Source organism: Apodemus sylvaticus, chromosome 2, assembly GCF_947179515.1.
Source record: "Apodemus sylvaticus chromosome 2, mApoSyl1.1, whole genome shotgun sequence".
NCBI lineage: Eukaryota > Metazoa > Chordata > Mammalia > Rodentia > Muridae > Apodemus > Apodemus sylvaticus.
Window position 1 is genome coordinate 66,910,866 of NC_067473.1, and position 14,110 is coordinate 66,924,975.

The 14,110-nt window shown below is 42.3% G+C and overlaps 1 protein-coding gene across 1 annotated transcript in view; it reads left to right on the forward strand.

Moving 5' to 3' along the window:
• Clcn1 (chloride voltage-gated channel 1) overlaps positions 1-14,110 on the forward strand; it is a 28,553-nt gene that overhangs the window by 11,989 nt on the left and 2,454 nt on the right. Inside the window, exons 8-20 of the mRNA XM_052172488.1 lie at positions 1,082-1,207; positions 1,511-1,595; positions 1,793-1,894; positions 2,191-2,275; positions 2,514-2,663; positions 7,417-7,486; positions 7,641-7,751; positions 9,300-9,513; positions 9,745-9,878; positions 12,204-12,436; positions 12,899-13,025; positions 13,282-13,361; positions 13,567-13,605. Coding sequence (XP_052028448.1) covers positions 1,082-1,207; positions 1,511-1,595; positions 1,793-1,894; positions 2,191-2,275; positions 2,514-2,663; positions 7,417-7,486; positions 7,641-7,751; positions 9,300-9,513; positions 9,745-9,878; positions 12,204-12,436; positions 12,899-13,025; positions 13,282-13,361; positions 13,567-13,605 — 1,556 coding nt within the window. The remainder of the gene's footprint in view (positions 1-1,081; positions 1,208-1,510; positions 1,596-1,792; positions 1,895-2,190; positions 2,276-2,513; positions 2,664-7,416; positions 7,487-7,640; positions 7,752-9,299; positions 9,514-9,744; positions 9,879-12,203; positions 12,437-12,898; positions 13,026-13,281; positions 13,362-13,566; positions 13,606-14,110) is intronic.

Sequence of the window (14,110 nt, forward strand, 5' to 3'; positions counted from 1 at the left end):
TGAGGGATTTGGGAGATGTGACTTTTGAATACAGGACTGGGAGAAGAGAATTTCTATTATATGAGCTGCTGTCTGAATTCGCAGGGAATGGCCAGCCCTGAGCAGACCAACAATGTACACCATGAGAAAAGGACAAAGTTTGCCTTGTTCATGTTTTGTTTTTCCTGCTGGGCTGGTCCTCAGCTCCATCTCAGTCCTCTGTCCTCCTGTTTGATACGGAAGAGGCTTAGCTAAGGTTTAAGTAAGATCATTGATGACCTAATCAAAGATACAGACACTTTCTTTGTTGTTGCAAATGGTGCTCTTCTAGCCTTGGTGGCGCGGCTTCCTGTGGCTCAGCACTCCTTGTTTCGGCTACATTTTCCCTCCTCACTCTCTGCTTGAGCCTCTCCCCTCAGAACTAGACCTAGAGACTCCTAGCTGCGGTTCCTTTTTACCTCACTCACCTTGCTAAGCATGCTGGTTTGCCTTCCTCTCACTTTGGCTGTCCTGGCTTTTGTCCTTGTGAGCACATTTTGTCTCATCATCACTATTAGAAACTGCTCTACTTTCTTTTTCTCAAATATTGAATCCTGTAGATGTGCAAAATGCCCTTTCCTGTCTTTCTTATTTCTCATAAACTTGCCCTTGGGTGGAAAGAGCAATAGGGAGATGAAAAAGAGTGTCAAGGAATATGCAAACCCTGAAGCCTCTTTAGCAACAATGTTGACCACCTGCTCTGGAAGCTTCTTCCTGTTTAATAATTCTGCAGAACCGTTTCACCTTTCCATAAATGTCCATGGATATTTGACAGTTGTGACCCCCACTCAGTCCTATAATTTAAGTACAAAGATACTTGAGCTTGAAGTTCAGGGAGTTAAGAGCCTATCCACTTCCCACCTTCTCAGTACCTGTTAGTTCACATTCCTTGGCTGGGGGTAGAAAAAGCCTCCACAGACAAGTATGTGGCTATAGTAAGGAACAATAAGAAACTGTCACTTCCACAAGTGCTTCATTGATTTACAGTTCAGGTGAAGCTCCTGGGGTCCCAGCAGTGGGAGGTGTGGGGTGTCTGCATCTGACCTGCTTTCCTGCCCCATAGGAGTGCTGTTTAGCATCGAGGTCACCTCTACCTACTTTGCTGTTCGGAATTACTGGCGAGGATTCTTTGCAGCCACATTCAGTGCCTTTGTGTTCCGTGTCCTGGCGGTGTGGAACAAGGATGCTGGTAACAGGGGAGGTCTCGGAGGAGGATGTGAAAGAGGGGTGGTGGTAAAGGGGCAGAGAGTGTAACTCTGGAGCACTTTGGCTAAAGAATGGATGGTCGTTTGGGAAGCAAGACCAGGGCTCAGGGTTTAGGGAGGGATTAGATCATGGTTTAGAGAGAGGGTAGATGCACGGAGAGATGCTAGCAGGGCAAAGGAAGATTCAGTGGAGAGGGGTGGGGGTGAAAGAAGGGAAGAACTTGACACTCTTCCTGCCCCTGCAGCTCTCTGGGCTCCCACCCTAATGCTTCCTTTTCATCCCACAGTCACCATTACTGCTCTGTTCAGAACTAATTTCCGAATGGATTTCCCCTTTGACCTGAAGGAACTCCCAGCTTTTGCTGTCATTGGGTTAGTGGGACCACTCTTTCTGGGTGTGGGGAGCAGAGGCTGGGGTGTGGCTGTGGACCAGGAAGAAGCTGTGGAGGGCATAAATGAAGTATGGGTTAACCATGAGGCAGCTGAGTAGTGAGAGGCGGGAAGGCTGCTGGTTTGCTTCCCTCCAGAGTCTGGGTCAGAGCTTCTAGCCCTGTGACTTGCACCCTTAGGATTTGCTGCGGGTTCTTGGGAGCTGTTTTCGTTTATCTGCATCGCCAAGTCATGCTCGGTGTCCGAAAGCACAAGGCTCTCAGCCAGTTTCTTGCTAAGCAGTGAGTCATTGCCCTTCCCTTGCCCTGCACACTTGGCTTCTGATCTCCGCCCAGCAGTTCCTCCTTTAGGTGAATGCCTTTAGGTGGAGTTGCTCCTTACAGCTAAGAGAAGCTCTGACACTGTGGGTAGGGGCTAGCTATGCAGGCTCTTCCCAAGCCATCATTGTCTTGACCAAGAGAGGATGCATTGCTGAAATGAATAGAAGACTATGGGAAAACAGAGCTTGGAAGCTGAGTGTAGCCGCACTGTGGGCTGGCTGAGGGGGAGAGTGAGCTAACCCTTTGTTCCTTTTCAGCCGCCTGCTGTATCCTGGAGTCATTACCTTCATCATCGCCTCGCTCACCTTTCCACCAGGAATGGGTCAATTCATGGCTGGAGAGGTCAGCTCTAGTGGTATCTAAGAGCAGGGGGTTAGCTCATACCTGTGACTCTGGATCTAAGGCAGGAGCAGGGCAACTGCTCAGACTTGGTGCTTGCATAATTTGGCCCAAGGGTAGATTTTCTCTCAGAGAAAAAAGAAAAAGAGTTTTGGATGAACAAGGCTGGGGGTTCATTCTCTAACACAGGGCATACAGTGCATTCATGGAAAACCTGCCTGCTCGGCTTCTCCCCTCACAGCTGATGCCCCGTGAAGCTATCAGCACTCTCTTTGACAACAACACCTGGGTAAAGCATATAGGTGACCCCCAGAGCTTGGGCCAGTCAGCTGTGTGGATTCACCCCCAGGTCAACGTGGTCATCATCATCCTTCTCTTCTTCGTCATGAAGGTATTCTACCCCACTACAGCCACTCTCAGCTTCTGTCTGTTTACAGTAGAGGAGCCCAGGCCTTGTACAGGAGGGATAGAGCTTCGTCTGCTCTGTGTCCAACCTAGACAGAAATCATGAGGAAACCACAGCACAAGCTGCCTGTCTATCAAAATGAGCCAGGATGGAGTTTAATTGCTCCACCCATGGCACCTTAGTGATGTTCGCCATGATTGTAATAACCCTTTTAATATCCCCCTTGTTATCTTTTTAAGGCATCAGAGCAGGCAAGTAAATTTGAGCAAGACAGAGTTTAGCAAAATAAGGATAACTGTGTAAAAACCCCAGGCCAATTAACCAAATTCCTCCCGAGTGTTAGGTAATTAGGTATTTAATCTCTACAGATTTTGTTATTCAATTCCAGGTAATTTGCAGACAAATCTCTCTCATCTTTTTTCTAGAATTTTTGAAGGTGATGAAAAACTAAATCAACCTTATTAAGACTATAAATAATTTTTACAAATGTAATTATTCTCTATTCAGGCAGTGAGAGTATAAGGGTTTTTTCTAGACTAGACCAGTTTCTCTAACTTTAATTAGGAAATAAAAGCTGATACCTTTACATCCTTTCCTTTTTAGATCTGTCTATCACAAATTATGTAGAATGTAGAGGCTTCACATTATTACCTTCCACAGAGATTATTTTTTATTCCCAAACCTGATTGTGACATCTATATAGCTGATGATTGTCTGACGTTTCCTTTTGGTGTTCTCTTTTACTGATAACATGCCTTAAATAAGCAAGCCAGTATTTCCTGTGGGTATTGGGATTCTTATAGGTATCTCTGTCCAGCCTAAATTCTCATGTTCTTCAATACCTTGCTCTTTTATGATACTTTTATAATTTTATATTATACAAAAATATGAATCACTAAGTTATATCGGTATTGTTCTTATAAGACAGTGACCTCACTTATTCAATAAATGTTATAAAATACCACATGCCAAATACATAACTCTTGGTCATTGGCTTTTGGCCAATAAAATATATTTCCTAGTTTTCTGCTGTTGCTTGTTAATGTATTTTTCAATGATATTATTATTAAAGATGCCATCTGCTTCACACACCAAGTCTCAGATCTCAAGCTTAGGCTCCCAGGGTTTGCTGTGGATTTCTTCTTTTCCAGCTCATTCACCAACAGTGAACTAACTTAATCCATATTTTGGACACTTTATTTTACCCTTTATGTTTCTTTCTTCAAAATGAATGCTAATTTTTCCTGAAAATAATCTAAGAATCTGATTAAGAATTTGATGTATAGACTTTCATTTATAATTCTCATCTTCTCTAATTTATATAAGTTCTCGCTTTCTGTACTGGCTGAACTTTACTGGAAGTAAAGTTAGGTCTTATTTTGTAATACAAGCTAGCCTTAAACTTGTCCTCTCCTGCTGAGACTATAGCATGAACCCCAACACAATAACCTTGCATTGACTGTTGAATCTACAGTCCCTTCTGCAGGAACCTAGCCCATGTTTTGATAGTCTTTCAAAATCTATTATCCAATAATAGTACAGCTTGGTCTAAACAGTATGTTACCTTTGGAGTCCTGTGGACTGCTAAAATGTCAAGATTTTGAAAAGTTTTCTAAAAATAAAACATCTTTTAACACTTACTCTTTTACCTTATCCACATCCCCAGATTTCAAGTTATATATCTTCCCAACATCAAGCTTATGTTCAGAACGCCACTTGGATGATGTGGAAGGATTCATCTGTATGTCACTATAATTAACTTCTCACTGAATTATAGTCTAGAGAACATTTATAGTGTAAGTGTAGAAGAAAATGAAACACATTCTAGGCTATACTTCAAGCCCAACAGTTTATAGAAGATCTACAATATTCTTTATTACTTCTAATTACAAAAGTATTCCTTGCTACAAATTCCATTTCCCCAGCTACTGCTTCCCAGTATTTTCACTGCACTCACAGCAGTGCCCTTATTGTTTTTCAAATGTGAAAAATAGAACATGTAACCAAATTAAAATAAAGAAGCACTTGTGTCCGTCTGTTTTTCCCCTTATTTTAATTAAATATCTGAGGTAGGCTGCCTTATAAGGAAAAGAGCACATTTTGGCTCACAGTTCTGAACATCCAAGGTTAGAGTTATACCAGTAATGGCGTTCTTGCCAACAGAATCCTAAGCTGTGAGGAACCACAGGGCAAACAATAAGAAGGGCCTGTGTTTGGGTTCATCCGTCTGTTCTCGCTCCTCAGAAAGCTTCCAGGAAGCCATCATTAACGATTCGTCCTAGTGTCCTGTCCAATCCTAACAAATTTCCAAAGCCTCTACTTCAAAACACCACAGCTGGATTAGGTCCTCATCCTCTTGATATCACAACAGAGATGAATTTCCAAATGGAAGCCTGTGAGACCATCAAATTGTTATCAATCCAAAGCAGGGACTAGTACTACTTTTCTCGATTAGATTTGAAATCTAGTCCATGTCCTTGTGGCCTTTGGCAGTGTCAGGGAGGGAGCTTACATTCTTGGTTCAGCTGCTTCTTAATGTTGGCGAAAGGGATGTCCTACTTCCCTACCTTTCCCAGTCTCAAGGTGTGCGAAGTATCACCATGTTGTACATGAAGAGATTTTCCATGAACATAAATTCTAACATCTCTGCTCCCTTTTACTAAGGCTAATACCATTGTCTGTTGTTGAGTTTTGGCATAGCCTGAGTGAGGCCCTATGGGAGCCTTTTTGCCTGGTTTTCATGTTAGTTCTCCTTGGGATGGGTCTAAATGTAATGAGGTCAGTGATAGCAGGTTTCTAGTTTCTCGTTTCTTTAGAACTGAGTCTTTAAAATCTTGGAAGTTGCTTGTGTACCACATGACTCTTGGTTGTTTAATTCATGTACCGATAGCAAAAAAAAAAAAAAAAAAAAAAAAAAAAAAAGGTTTGCTAATCTTAGTCATCCTCTTTGTGCCATGGGAGTTGATAGCTTCAGCAACCTCTGGGCTGGATTTACCCTTCTCTGGGAAGATAATCTGCATTATGCTCCAAAATCAGACCTATCCATTGTCCACCATCTGTATAATTGGAGCCTTCAGATAATCCGAGCCTACAAAATCCCTTACTGCCGAGAATACATGAGAGTGCAAGCATTCTTGATGTGCTAAATGTCATCACTCAAGAAACTTAAGCAACAAGGGCATGGGAATCCTGCCTCCAGAGTGTCTGAGATGTCCCTCCAGAGTGTCTGAGGCGTCCCTCCAGAGGCGTCTGCTCATCTGCATTTTTAACAAGTTCTCTGGATCAACATTACATTGGAGAGTTTTAGTAAATATGAAGCCTTGAGGAACCTTTACTGTTTTGCGTGAATATCACTCCATCAATATCTTGTCTTTCTTTACTTTCGGTCTACATTTATGGAGCATGGGGCCACTGCAGAGGAGGCAGAAATAAGGCTTATCCTCTTCCCAGAAGGAATTATCTGTCTGCATCCTCTTCATTTTGCACATTTAATTGCATTTCTCAACCATCTTGATGATCATATTCTTATGAAGTAGATATTTTGCTTCATCTTACTCACTGGAGTAAAATTCTCTCTGAGTCTTCATCTTTGCCTCTTGGGTTCGGCCTTGGCTTGAAGCAATGCTTTCTAAAGTTCAAAAAATTATTTTTATTAATATATCATACATATAAATCAAAGAATTTCAAATAATTCAATCTTTACAGTTTTATGTTTTCATTTTGTTCCTAATTAGTTTGGAATCTTTTTCTAAGATTTATTAACTTATATAGGAAGTACTTTCAAAACTATGTCTCATGCTTTTATGTTTTTCTTTAGATATTTAATGTTTAGCCATTATTCCTGTTCTGCTCTATTTCTGAATTCTTCTTCATTCTTTGCCACAGAATGTACATACTGCTTCTGCTATAATTGCCCCAATTTCTGTTGGAATAGTGCCTTGCAGAGTTGACCTTGGATATCTTTATGTTATATTGGAAGACTAATCAGGTTCTCAGTTTGCCCCTGTGGAACAGCCAAGACATATCGGTGATTTTTTTCAGTACTGGGCCCTGAACACAGGGCTGCACAGATTCTAAGAATACACTCTATCGCTGTATGTCCCCAGGATCCAGATATAATTTTGATCCTTGTTTAAGCTGGCTTGATGTCAGAGACAAAGGCTCAAGCAGAGCAGTCTTCTCTTCAGGGGCCCTGTGATCCTTCCTTTCTCTGTGGCTTTGTAAATGGTCAAATCAAAGCTCAATTAATCCAACAAAAGTTCAGTAGACTTTATGGTATCTGCTACATTGATTTGGGGCCCATTTATAAAAATATAAGCTGAGAAGGTAAAAGCATCCTCCAGCTTAGCATCTTAGACTACTCCACAGCGATAAACTTCCTGGGCTGACAGAGTTCACTGCATGAGGGTCACTTTAGAACAGTGAAAGAGGAATCTTCTGGGGCTCCCTTGTTCTAGATTGCCAAAAACAAAATTTAGTCACTCAGAGTTGGAAGGATTTGTGTTAGCCATCTGGAGGAACTTTCTTATCCTGATGTCTTTGTTGATCTCTTTGCCTGAAAGTGCCAAGTTTTTCAGTCTCTGGAGAATGGTGACAGACAAGAAGGCTTCCAAAAGGGTTAGCTATCCCAGGACATTTCTGTTATAACTCCTGAAGCAGGAGGGAGGCCGGTAAAGAACAGAGAGAATCATGGGGGAAACTTTGGAAAGGGTACTGTAATGTTTCTTTTCTTGCCTAGTTTTGGATGTCCATTGTGGCCACCACTATGCCCATACCCTGTGGAGGCTTCATGCCTGTTTTTGTGCTAGGTAAGCATTGATGGTGTCAATCTAATAGCTACAATCTGGGTGGTTGGTGGAAAAACTAGGATGCTTGTATTCTCAATGCCTAAGCAAATATTATGCTGAAAGCATAGAGACAAAGAATTTATCTTAATAATTTTCTTCTTTATCTTTACTCTAGGAGCTGCATTTGGAAGACTGGTAGGAGAGATCATGGCCATGCTGTTCCCTGAGGGTATCTTATTTGATGATATCATCTATAAGATCTTACCTGGGGGCTATGCAGTAATTGGTGAGACATATTCCTAACGTCTATAATCAGATATTGAGTACCCCAAATCCCTATAATCAAAGTCTGCTAACACATCTTCTTTCAATATACAACAAATTAGTTTAACTATAACACTAATTAATTCAAGTTTTGTTCAAACAACCAGCTCTTGGCCCTGCTTCTCATTGCTTCTGTTTTATAAGCCTTAGACCCCCTCCTGTGGACAACGGACATAGGAATCAAACAAGAAAATAGGAAGGGGTAACTTGCATTGTCTTTGCATGTTTAGAAGGCCTTTTCTTTCCTGATAATTATGGAGCCACTAATGTAGGTGATGGGCCAAGTCTGTCCCAACTTGGCTGTGCTAATGGCAATGGGGACTAAACAGGCAGGAGTGAGAGCTGGGAACCAGGAACCCAGGCTTCAAGGGTGACTTGTGAGGCAGACTTATGTCTGGCACCCTACTGCCTGACCCTAGTCCATTTATAAAGCTTCCTTTATCAATAGGCATCTTCATCTTTGCTTCTCTTCATGCCTCTCAAGCATCTCTCTTCTTCCTTAATGTATAGTTCCCAGTATACACATACTATGTAGTATGTAGTTGATATCCTGAACTATGTTCTGCACATCACCTACAAGGATCATACATCCCAGTGTTATACTTTGTGACCTTTTATTGTTATATTATCACATAAGCCTTCTATATTTTCCCACAGGATAGTTTTATCATTTTATTACCTTTAGGGGTTTTGTTTTGTTTTGTTTTGTTAGGTTTTATTATCTTTATGGTTTAGTAGCTTTCAGGGGTTGTTTTTGTCATTGTCTTATTTTTGAGACAGGATCTCTTTACATAACCCTGACAGTCCTGAAACTCACTAAGTAGACCAGTCTGGCTCTGTTCTCATGTTTGAATAAGAAATACAATCAAAGTATGAGTGACTAGTGAGTTGACAAGAAAACAATTTAAATGCACAAGATTGACTCTACTGTAGAGAATTGTAATGATTTAGATGTACAAGAATTTTAGAAGATATTTAATGACCATTACAGTCAGTGGATGAGAGCATGGTATCGCAGGGAAGTATGCTTCATTAACACAGTACACACAGAATTGGAATCTGTGGATCCTGATCAATAAAGGCAATAACATTGCTTTATGTCACAGCATGATTCTTGAATTTTCATACTATTCATTCATAAACTGTTGGCATTAACGCCAGAGGCTCAAAGTAAGATGCCATCACTGGGTTGTTTTTTTTTTTTTTTTTTTTTTTTTTAGTGTTGAGTGGAAAAGCAAAGAATGGGTAAGCTATCACTCTGTTAACATTACAACTGAAACTAAATACACAGATTTTATGACTTACTGGATGTCATGCATAAATTAGATGAAAAGGATAATTTTTGAACAGGCCAGCTTTCTAGCCCTTTTGCTTGAAAAGTAGTATTCCTAGACTTGCTGACACTGACCGAGGTTCGTCTCCTGTTCTGTGTCATTCCCATTGTACCCTCATTTATTCTCCATGTCGAGAAAGACAGATCCAACCCATTAATAAGTTCCTGTCATTCCAGGAGCAGCGGCTTTGACAGGGGCTGTCTCTCACACAGTCTCCACAGCTGTCATTTGCTTCGAATTAACCGGTCAGATTGCTCACATCCTGCCCATGATGGTGGCTGTTATCTTGGCCAACATGGTGGCTCAGAGTCTGCAGCCCTCCCTCTATGACAGCATCATCCAGGTCAAGAAGCTTCCCTATTTGCCAGACCTTGGTTGGAACCAGCTCAGGTTAGGGCCACTAGCTGGAATTAGTTTAGATATGGTGGGATGTGGGAGGTCCTGGAGTGGAGAATGAGTCTAGCATCAGTGCTGGGAAGCACTGCTTCTTAATTATTTTTATGTTTCCACACACTTAGTAAATACCATAAGAGAAAGGAAACATGGCAGACCTTGTGGGGAGAAGGAAGGGCCAGCATAGGCCAAGGGTGGCCTAACCCAGGATACTTTCTCTCTCCTTAGCAAATTTACAATTTTTGTTGAGGACATCATGGTACGTGATGTGAAGTTTGTTTCAGCTTCTTGTACATATGGGGAACTGAGAAACCTACTCCAGACCACCACAGTCAAGACTTTACCATTGGTTGACTCCAAAGGTAAGTAGAAAGTAAGGGTGCCTACTAAGAGTACCCAGCTGGTGACTAACAGGTTGTACAGTGGTAGAGAGCACCACTGTCACCTTAATAACTTTCTAACACTGATATTAAAACACCTAATGTAAACAGATGAAGGGGAGAGATGTTTATTTCAGCTTACAGTTTCATGGAGGTCAGTTGATTTTGATAGAGGAGAAATGGTGCGACAGAGCAGCACACAACATAGTAGGCTGGGGTGCACCCCGCCCCTTTCTGTGCTTCTGCTTATTGGGGGGTATGCAAAGCTATGAGATCATGCTACCTATATTCAGAGTGGATCTTCCCCCCATTATTTAATCTCTAGAATGTCCTTCTAGCTATATCTAGAAGCATGCCTCCCCATTCTCCTAGTAGTGAAAATAGGTGGCTCCGAATCCGGGTTAGCTGACAGTAAGCTCCACCGCTGCAGGTATGGACTTGAACTCAGAGCTCTCCAGCTGCCCAGAGAAGCTCAGCTTGTACTTACTGAGGAACAGCTTCTTCCTCTAGGAAAAGAGCCACACGCACAGCCATAACATAGGCACACAAAGGCAAGTAAAATCCAATTAAGGAAGGACGTGCAATCCTATGATCGCCCATATTCATGGCAGCTATAAATTTTGAAGTCTACCTGAGCTTAGAATTAGTGAACAGTTTGCAGAAGGATGTTCCAAGGGAAAATTCAAAGCTAAGTCTTTTGACTCTGGTCACAGCATTTTTGCCAAGCAATCAATACATAGCTGTGTTTTATGTCTGTCTCTATTTTAAGATACCTTATTTAATAGCTATTTTTTGATTTATTAAATTTGAACTTGTGGCCAACAGCACTAGAACCTACCCAGATAAAACTCATCTAACATATTTTCTCAATAAGGCAAAGCACAGTCTTCCCTTCCTGTGCTCAGAAACAGTAGGCAGCGCTTTAGCAGTACATCTGGGGGGCATTTTAAGCAGCAGAATTGCCACACGAAGCAGAGATTGGGAAAGCACTATGGCTTAGACAGGCTGCTAACAGAGCCCTTGTGTCCTCGGGCTGAAGCGGGAAGGCTGAGTGCTGTTGGTTCAGCCTCCGCTGGAGACATGAGATCCACGCGTTATCCTTTGTTGTTGCTCTGTGCATGGCTGTGAATTACATCCAAGATATCTCTAGTATTATAATCGTGGATATATATTCTGGTGAGCAAGTGAGTTCACAAATAGAGTCTTCATAAACAATGTGGGTCATCTGTAAATCTGCTCCCCCGCACACTTAATTAAATTCTGTCATTTTTTCAATGGCCAGCCTAAGGAACAGTGAAAACGCTTCCTCATGGAGGAATAAATGGCTTTGGTACCTGTTGATTTCACATTTCCTTCTATTGGCCATTCTATCTGCCCACCAGTTTCTCTGTGGTGTGTATCACTTCTCACTGTAGTCTGTCTTTCTCATTAGATTGGTGGTCTTTGAATGTAGATACCATAATCTCTATATTTTTAGAGTTCTAATTATTATCTGTACCTTCCGTCCTCATTTCCCTAGTCTATAGATTAGAAAATAAATATGAGGAGCTGTTTGGAGCCAGAAACAATGTTAGTTTTTTACTTCAGATATTCAGAGTATCCAAATGTTTCAAGGTACATCAATTCAGGCATTTCCCTAAGCTTAGAGACCTTCCAAGGAGCTTCTGACTCCATGACTCTTCCTTAGAGCAAGGGGGAGCCAATGGGGTACAACATTTTCATAATGATAGCAAAGATGGAGCAGGATACCGTATGTCTAAGATCTAAGTGCCCTTGGTGCAATGCTATCGTAGTTAACTGGTTGAAAATGTTCTACACTGTAGCAGAATTTATATAAACACATAAACGGCTCATGGAAAGTGAACATTTTGCTTACATTCTATCAGGCTCTAGGTACTTTAAGTGATGAATCTTCTAGGATAGAAGTCCCAATGCTAGTGTTGCTCATAGACTTCTTTCAGAGTGTGGTTGAGTCTCAGATTGTTACAACTGCCTCGAGTCTCATTACACTTGGATAGGGTTGATCAGACTATTTTAATAGCTTACATATTTGCAAACACTATAATAGGGCAGCAACAGATAAGTATAGATTAGCACCAATTAATGTGCTGCCAGTTGGGCCTGTAAGTGCTAAATGTGTGGAGTTAGAGGGATAAAGTGAGGCCACACTGGAGGAATTTAAGATGACGTTTTAGTAAGAAAAGATAAGAATTGCATGAAAAAAAGGCTCTGAGCTCCTACTTCACCTGACCTGCTAGCCGTGTAGGTGTGGAGCAGACCCTCAGGGAAGCATGGTTGTTCCCCCAGATTCTATGATCCTGCTGGGCTCTGTGGAACGCTCAGAACTGCAGTCCCTCCTACAGCGCCACCTGTCTGCAGAGCGAAGGTTGAAGGCTGCCCAGGACATGGCTCGAAAGTTATCAGAGCAGCCCTATAATGGCAAGGCTCAGCTGGCTAGGGAGTGGCATCCTGGAGGACGACCTGAGTCCTTTGCCTTCGTAGATGAGGATGAAGATGAGGACCTCTCTAGGAATATGGAGGTGACTAAGACAAAAGGGAAAAGGAGGTTGACAGAGGGGAAAATATCAGTAGGTGTCGCCAGTGACATTGCCATGGATAGCTGAGCTGGGCTGGGCTGGGCTGGGCTGGGCTGGGCTGGGCTGGGCTGGGCTGGGCTGGGCTGGGCTGGGCTGAGCTGGGCTGGGCTGGGCTGAGCTGGGCTGAGCTGGGCTGAGCTGGACTGGACTGGGCTTTGTTATGACAGGTGCTGGAAAAAGAGGAAGGGGGAAGGAAAACACCAACAAGCAAGAAAGTGACAATGTGGGATCCATTACAAAAGAGAGCAGTGCCAGCGTGGTGTTTTGAAAGGAAAAAAGGGAATTTGGGAGGTGGGGGAAGGGTACAGTTAGATCTCCAGGGCACACGCTAATAAAGGGAGCAAGATATCATGTGATGTGGGACTTCTCTGAATCTAAGAAGTTTTGCTTATTTTATTTTTTTAGCTTCCACTGACCCCAACTCCTCCTCCTCCACCACCACCCCAGTTTCCTATTGCTCCATCATACTCTGAAGAGCCTAATGGGCCACTGCCCAGCCACAAACAGCCACCTGAAGCCTCAGACTCTACAGGTAAAGACCTCTCAACAGGACTTGGGAATTATGTTCGGGACTCAAACCTTCCCCTAAGAGCTACTCTTGTAAGGAGACACGAGGCTAGGCAGTTTCAAGAGCTGACTCCATAATGCTGTCCTAGGGAGTTGGGACTGAGATAGAAAAGAGGAATCCCCTAAGGTACAGCACTGAGGAAGTACAGTTCTTTAATGGCACAGTGTCAGGGGCCAGTGGAAGCCGCTGGCCACGTCCTCCATCTTACTCCTCCTTTCAGATCAAAGCCCATCCATCGTCCAGCGCCTGCTGCACTGCTTACTGGGCAAAGCTCACTCCACAAAGAAGAAAATAACCCAGGTAAGGGTGTGTTTAGAAAAACAAGGACAGTCAGAAGTTTATCTTTTAAGATTGAGAAACCAAAGTCCTTGGAAGGACAGGGGTCCTGATAAGATGATGGTTTGAAAAGGTGGCTGTTGCCTGCCCAGGAAGACATAGTTTCTGAGAACCATATCTAACCTGAGAAGAGAAGGGAAGAACTTGGCCTTGTATCTTTCTTCCCTAGGATTCTGCAGACTTAGTGGATAACATGTCACCTGAAGAGGTAAGAAAACCCACAGCCTGAAACAGATTGTTTCATCCAATGAAGGTACTGCTTTTTTTGTTTTGCTTTTGAGACAGGGTCTTACCATGCAGCCATGGCTGGCCTGGAATTCACAGATATCTATTTATCTTCCTCTGCCTCTCAAATGCCAGGGTTTAAGGTGTGCACAACCATTTCTTACTGTACCAAGAAGATTGAACACCAGGTAGTCAAGAATATGGCTATTCAATGCCTCTTAGAAATAAAGTGCATCCTGGTACAAAAACACTGATTATATATTTCTAGTATATATCTTTCTCAGAACTCACATAGGGGATACGTTATTGAGGAATAATTCAATAAAAGTAAACATTTAGTATATTTTGAGAGATGATAACCTTGATAACATTAGGATGTTGATTTTAACAAAAACTGTACAGAGCCAATACAGAAATTATGGAAAGGATTTCATGTGAAAAAAATTCACCTGTTGTCCCAGCTATGATTTAAATCTTACATAGAGCCC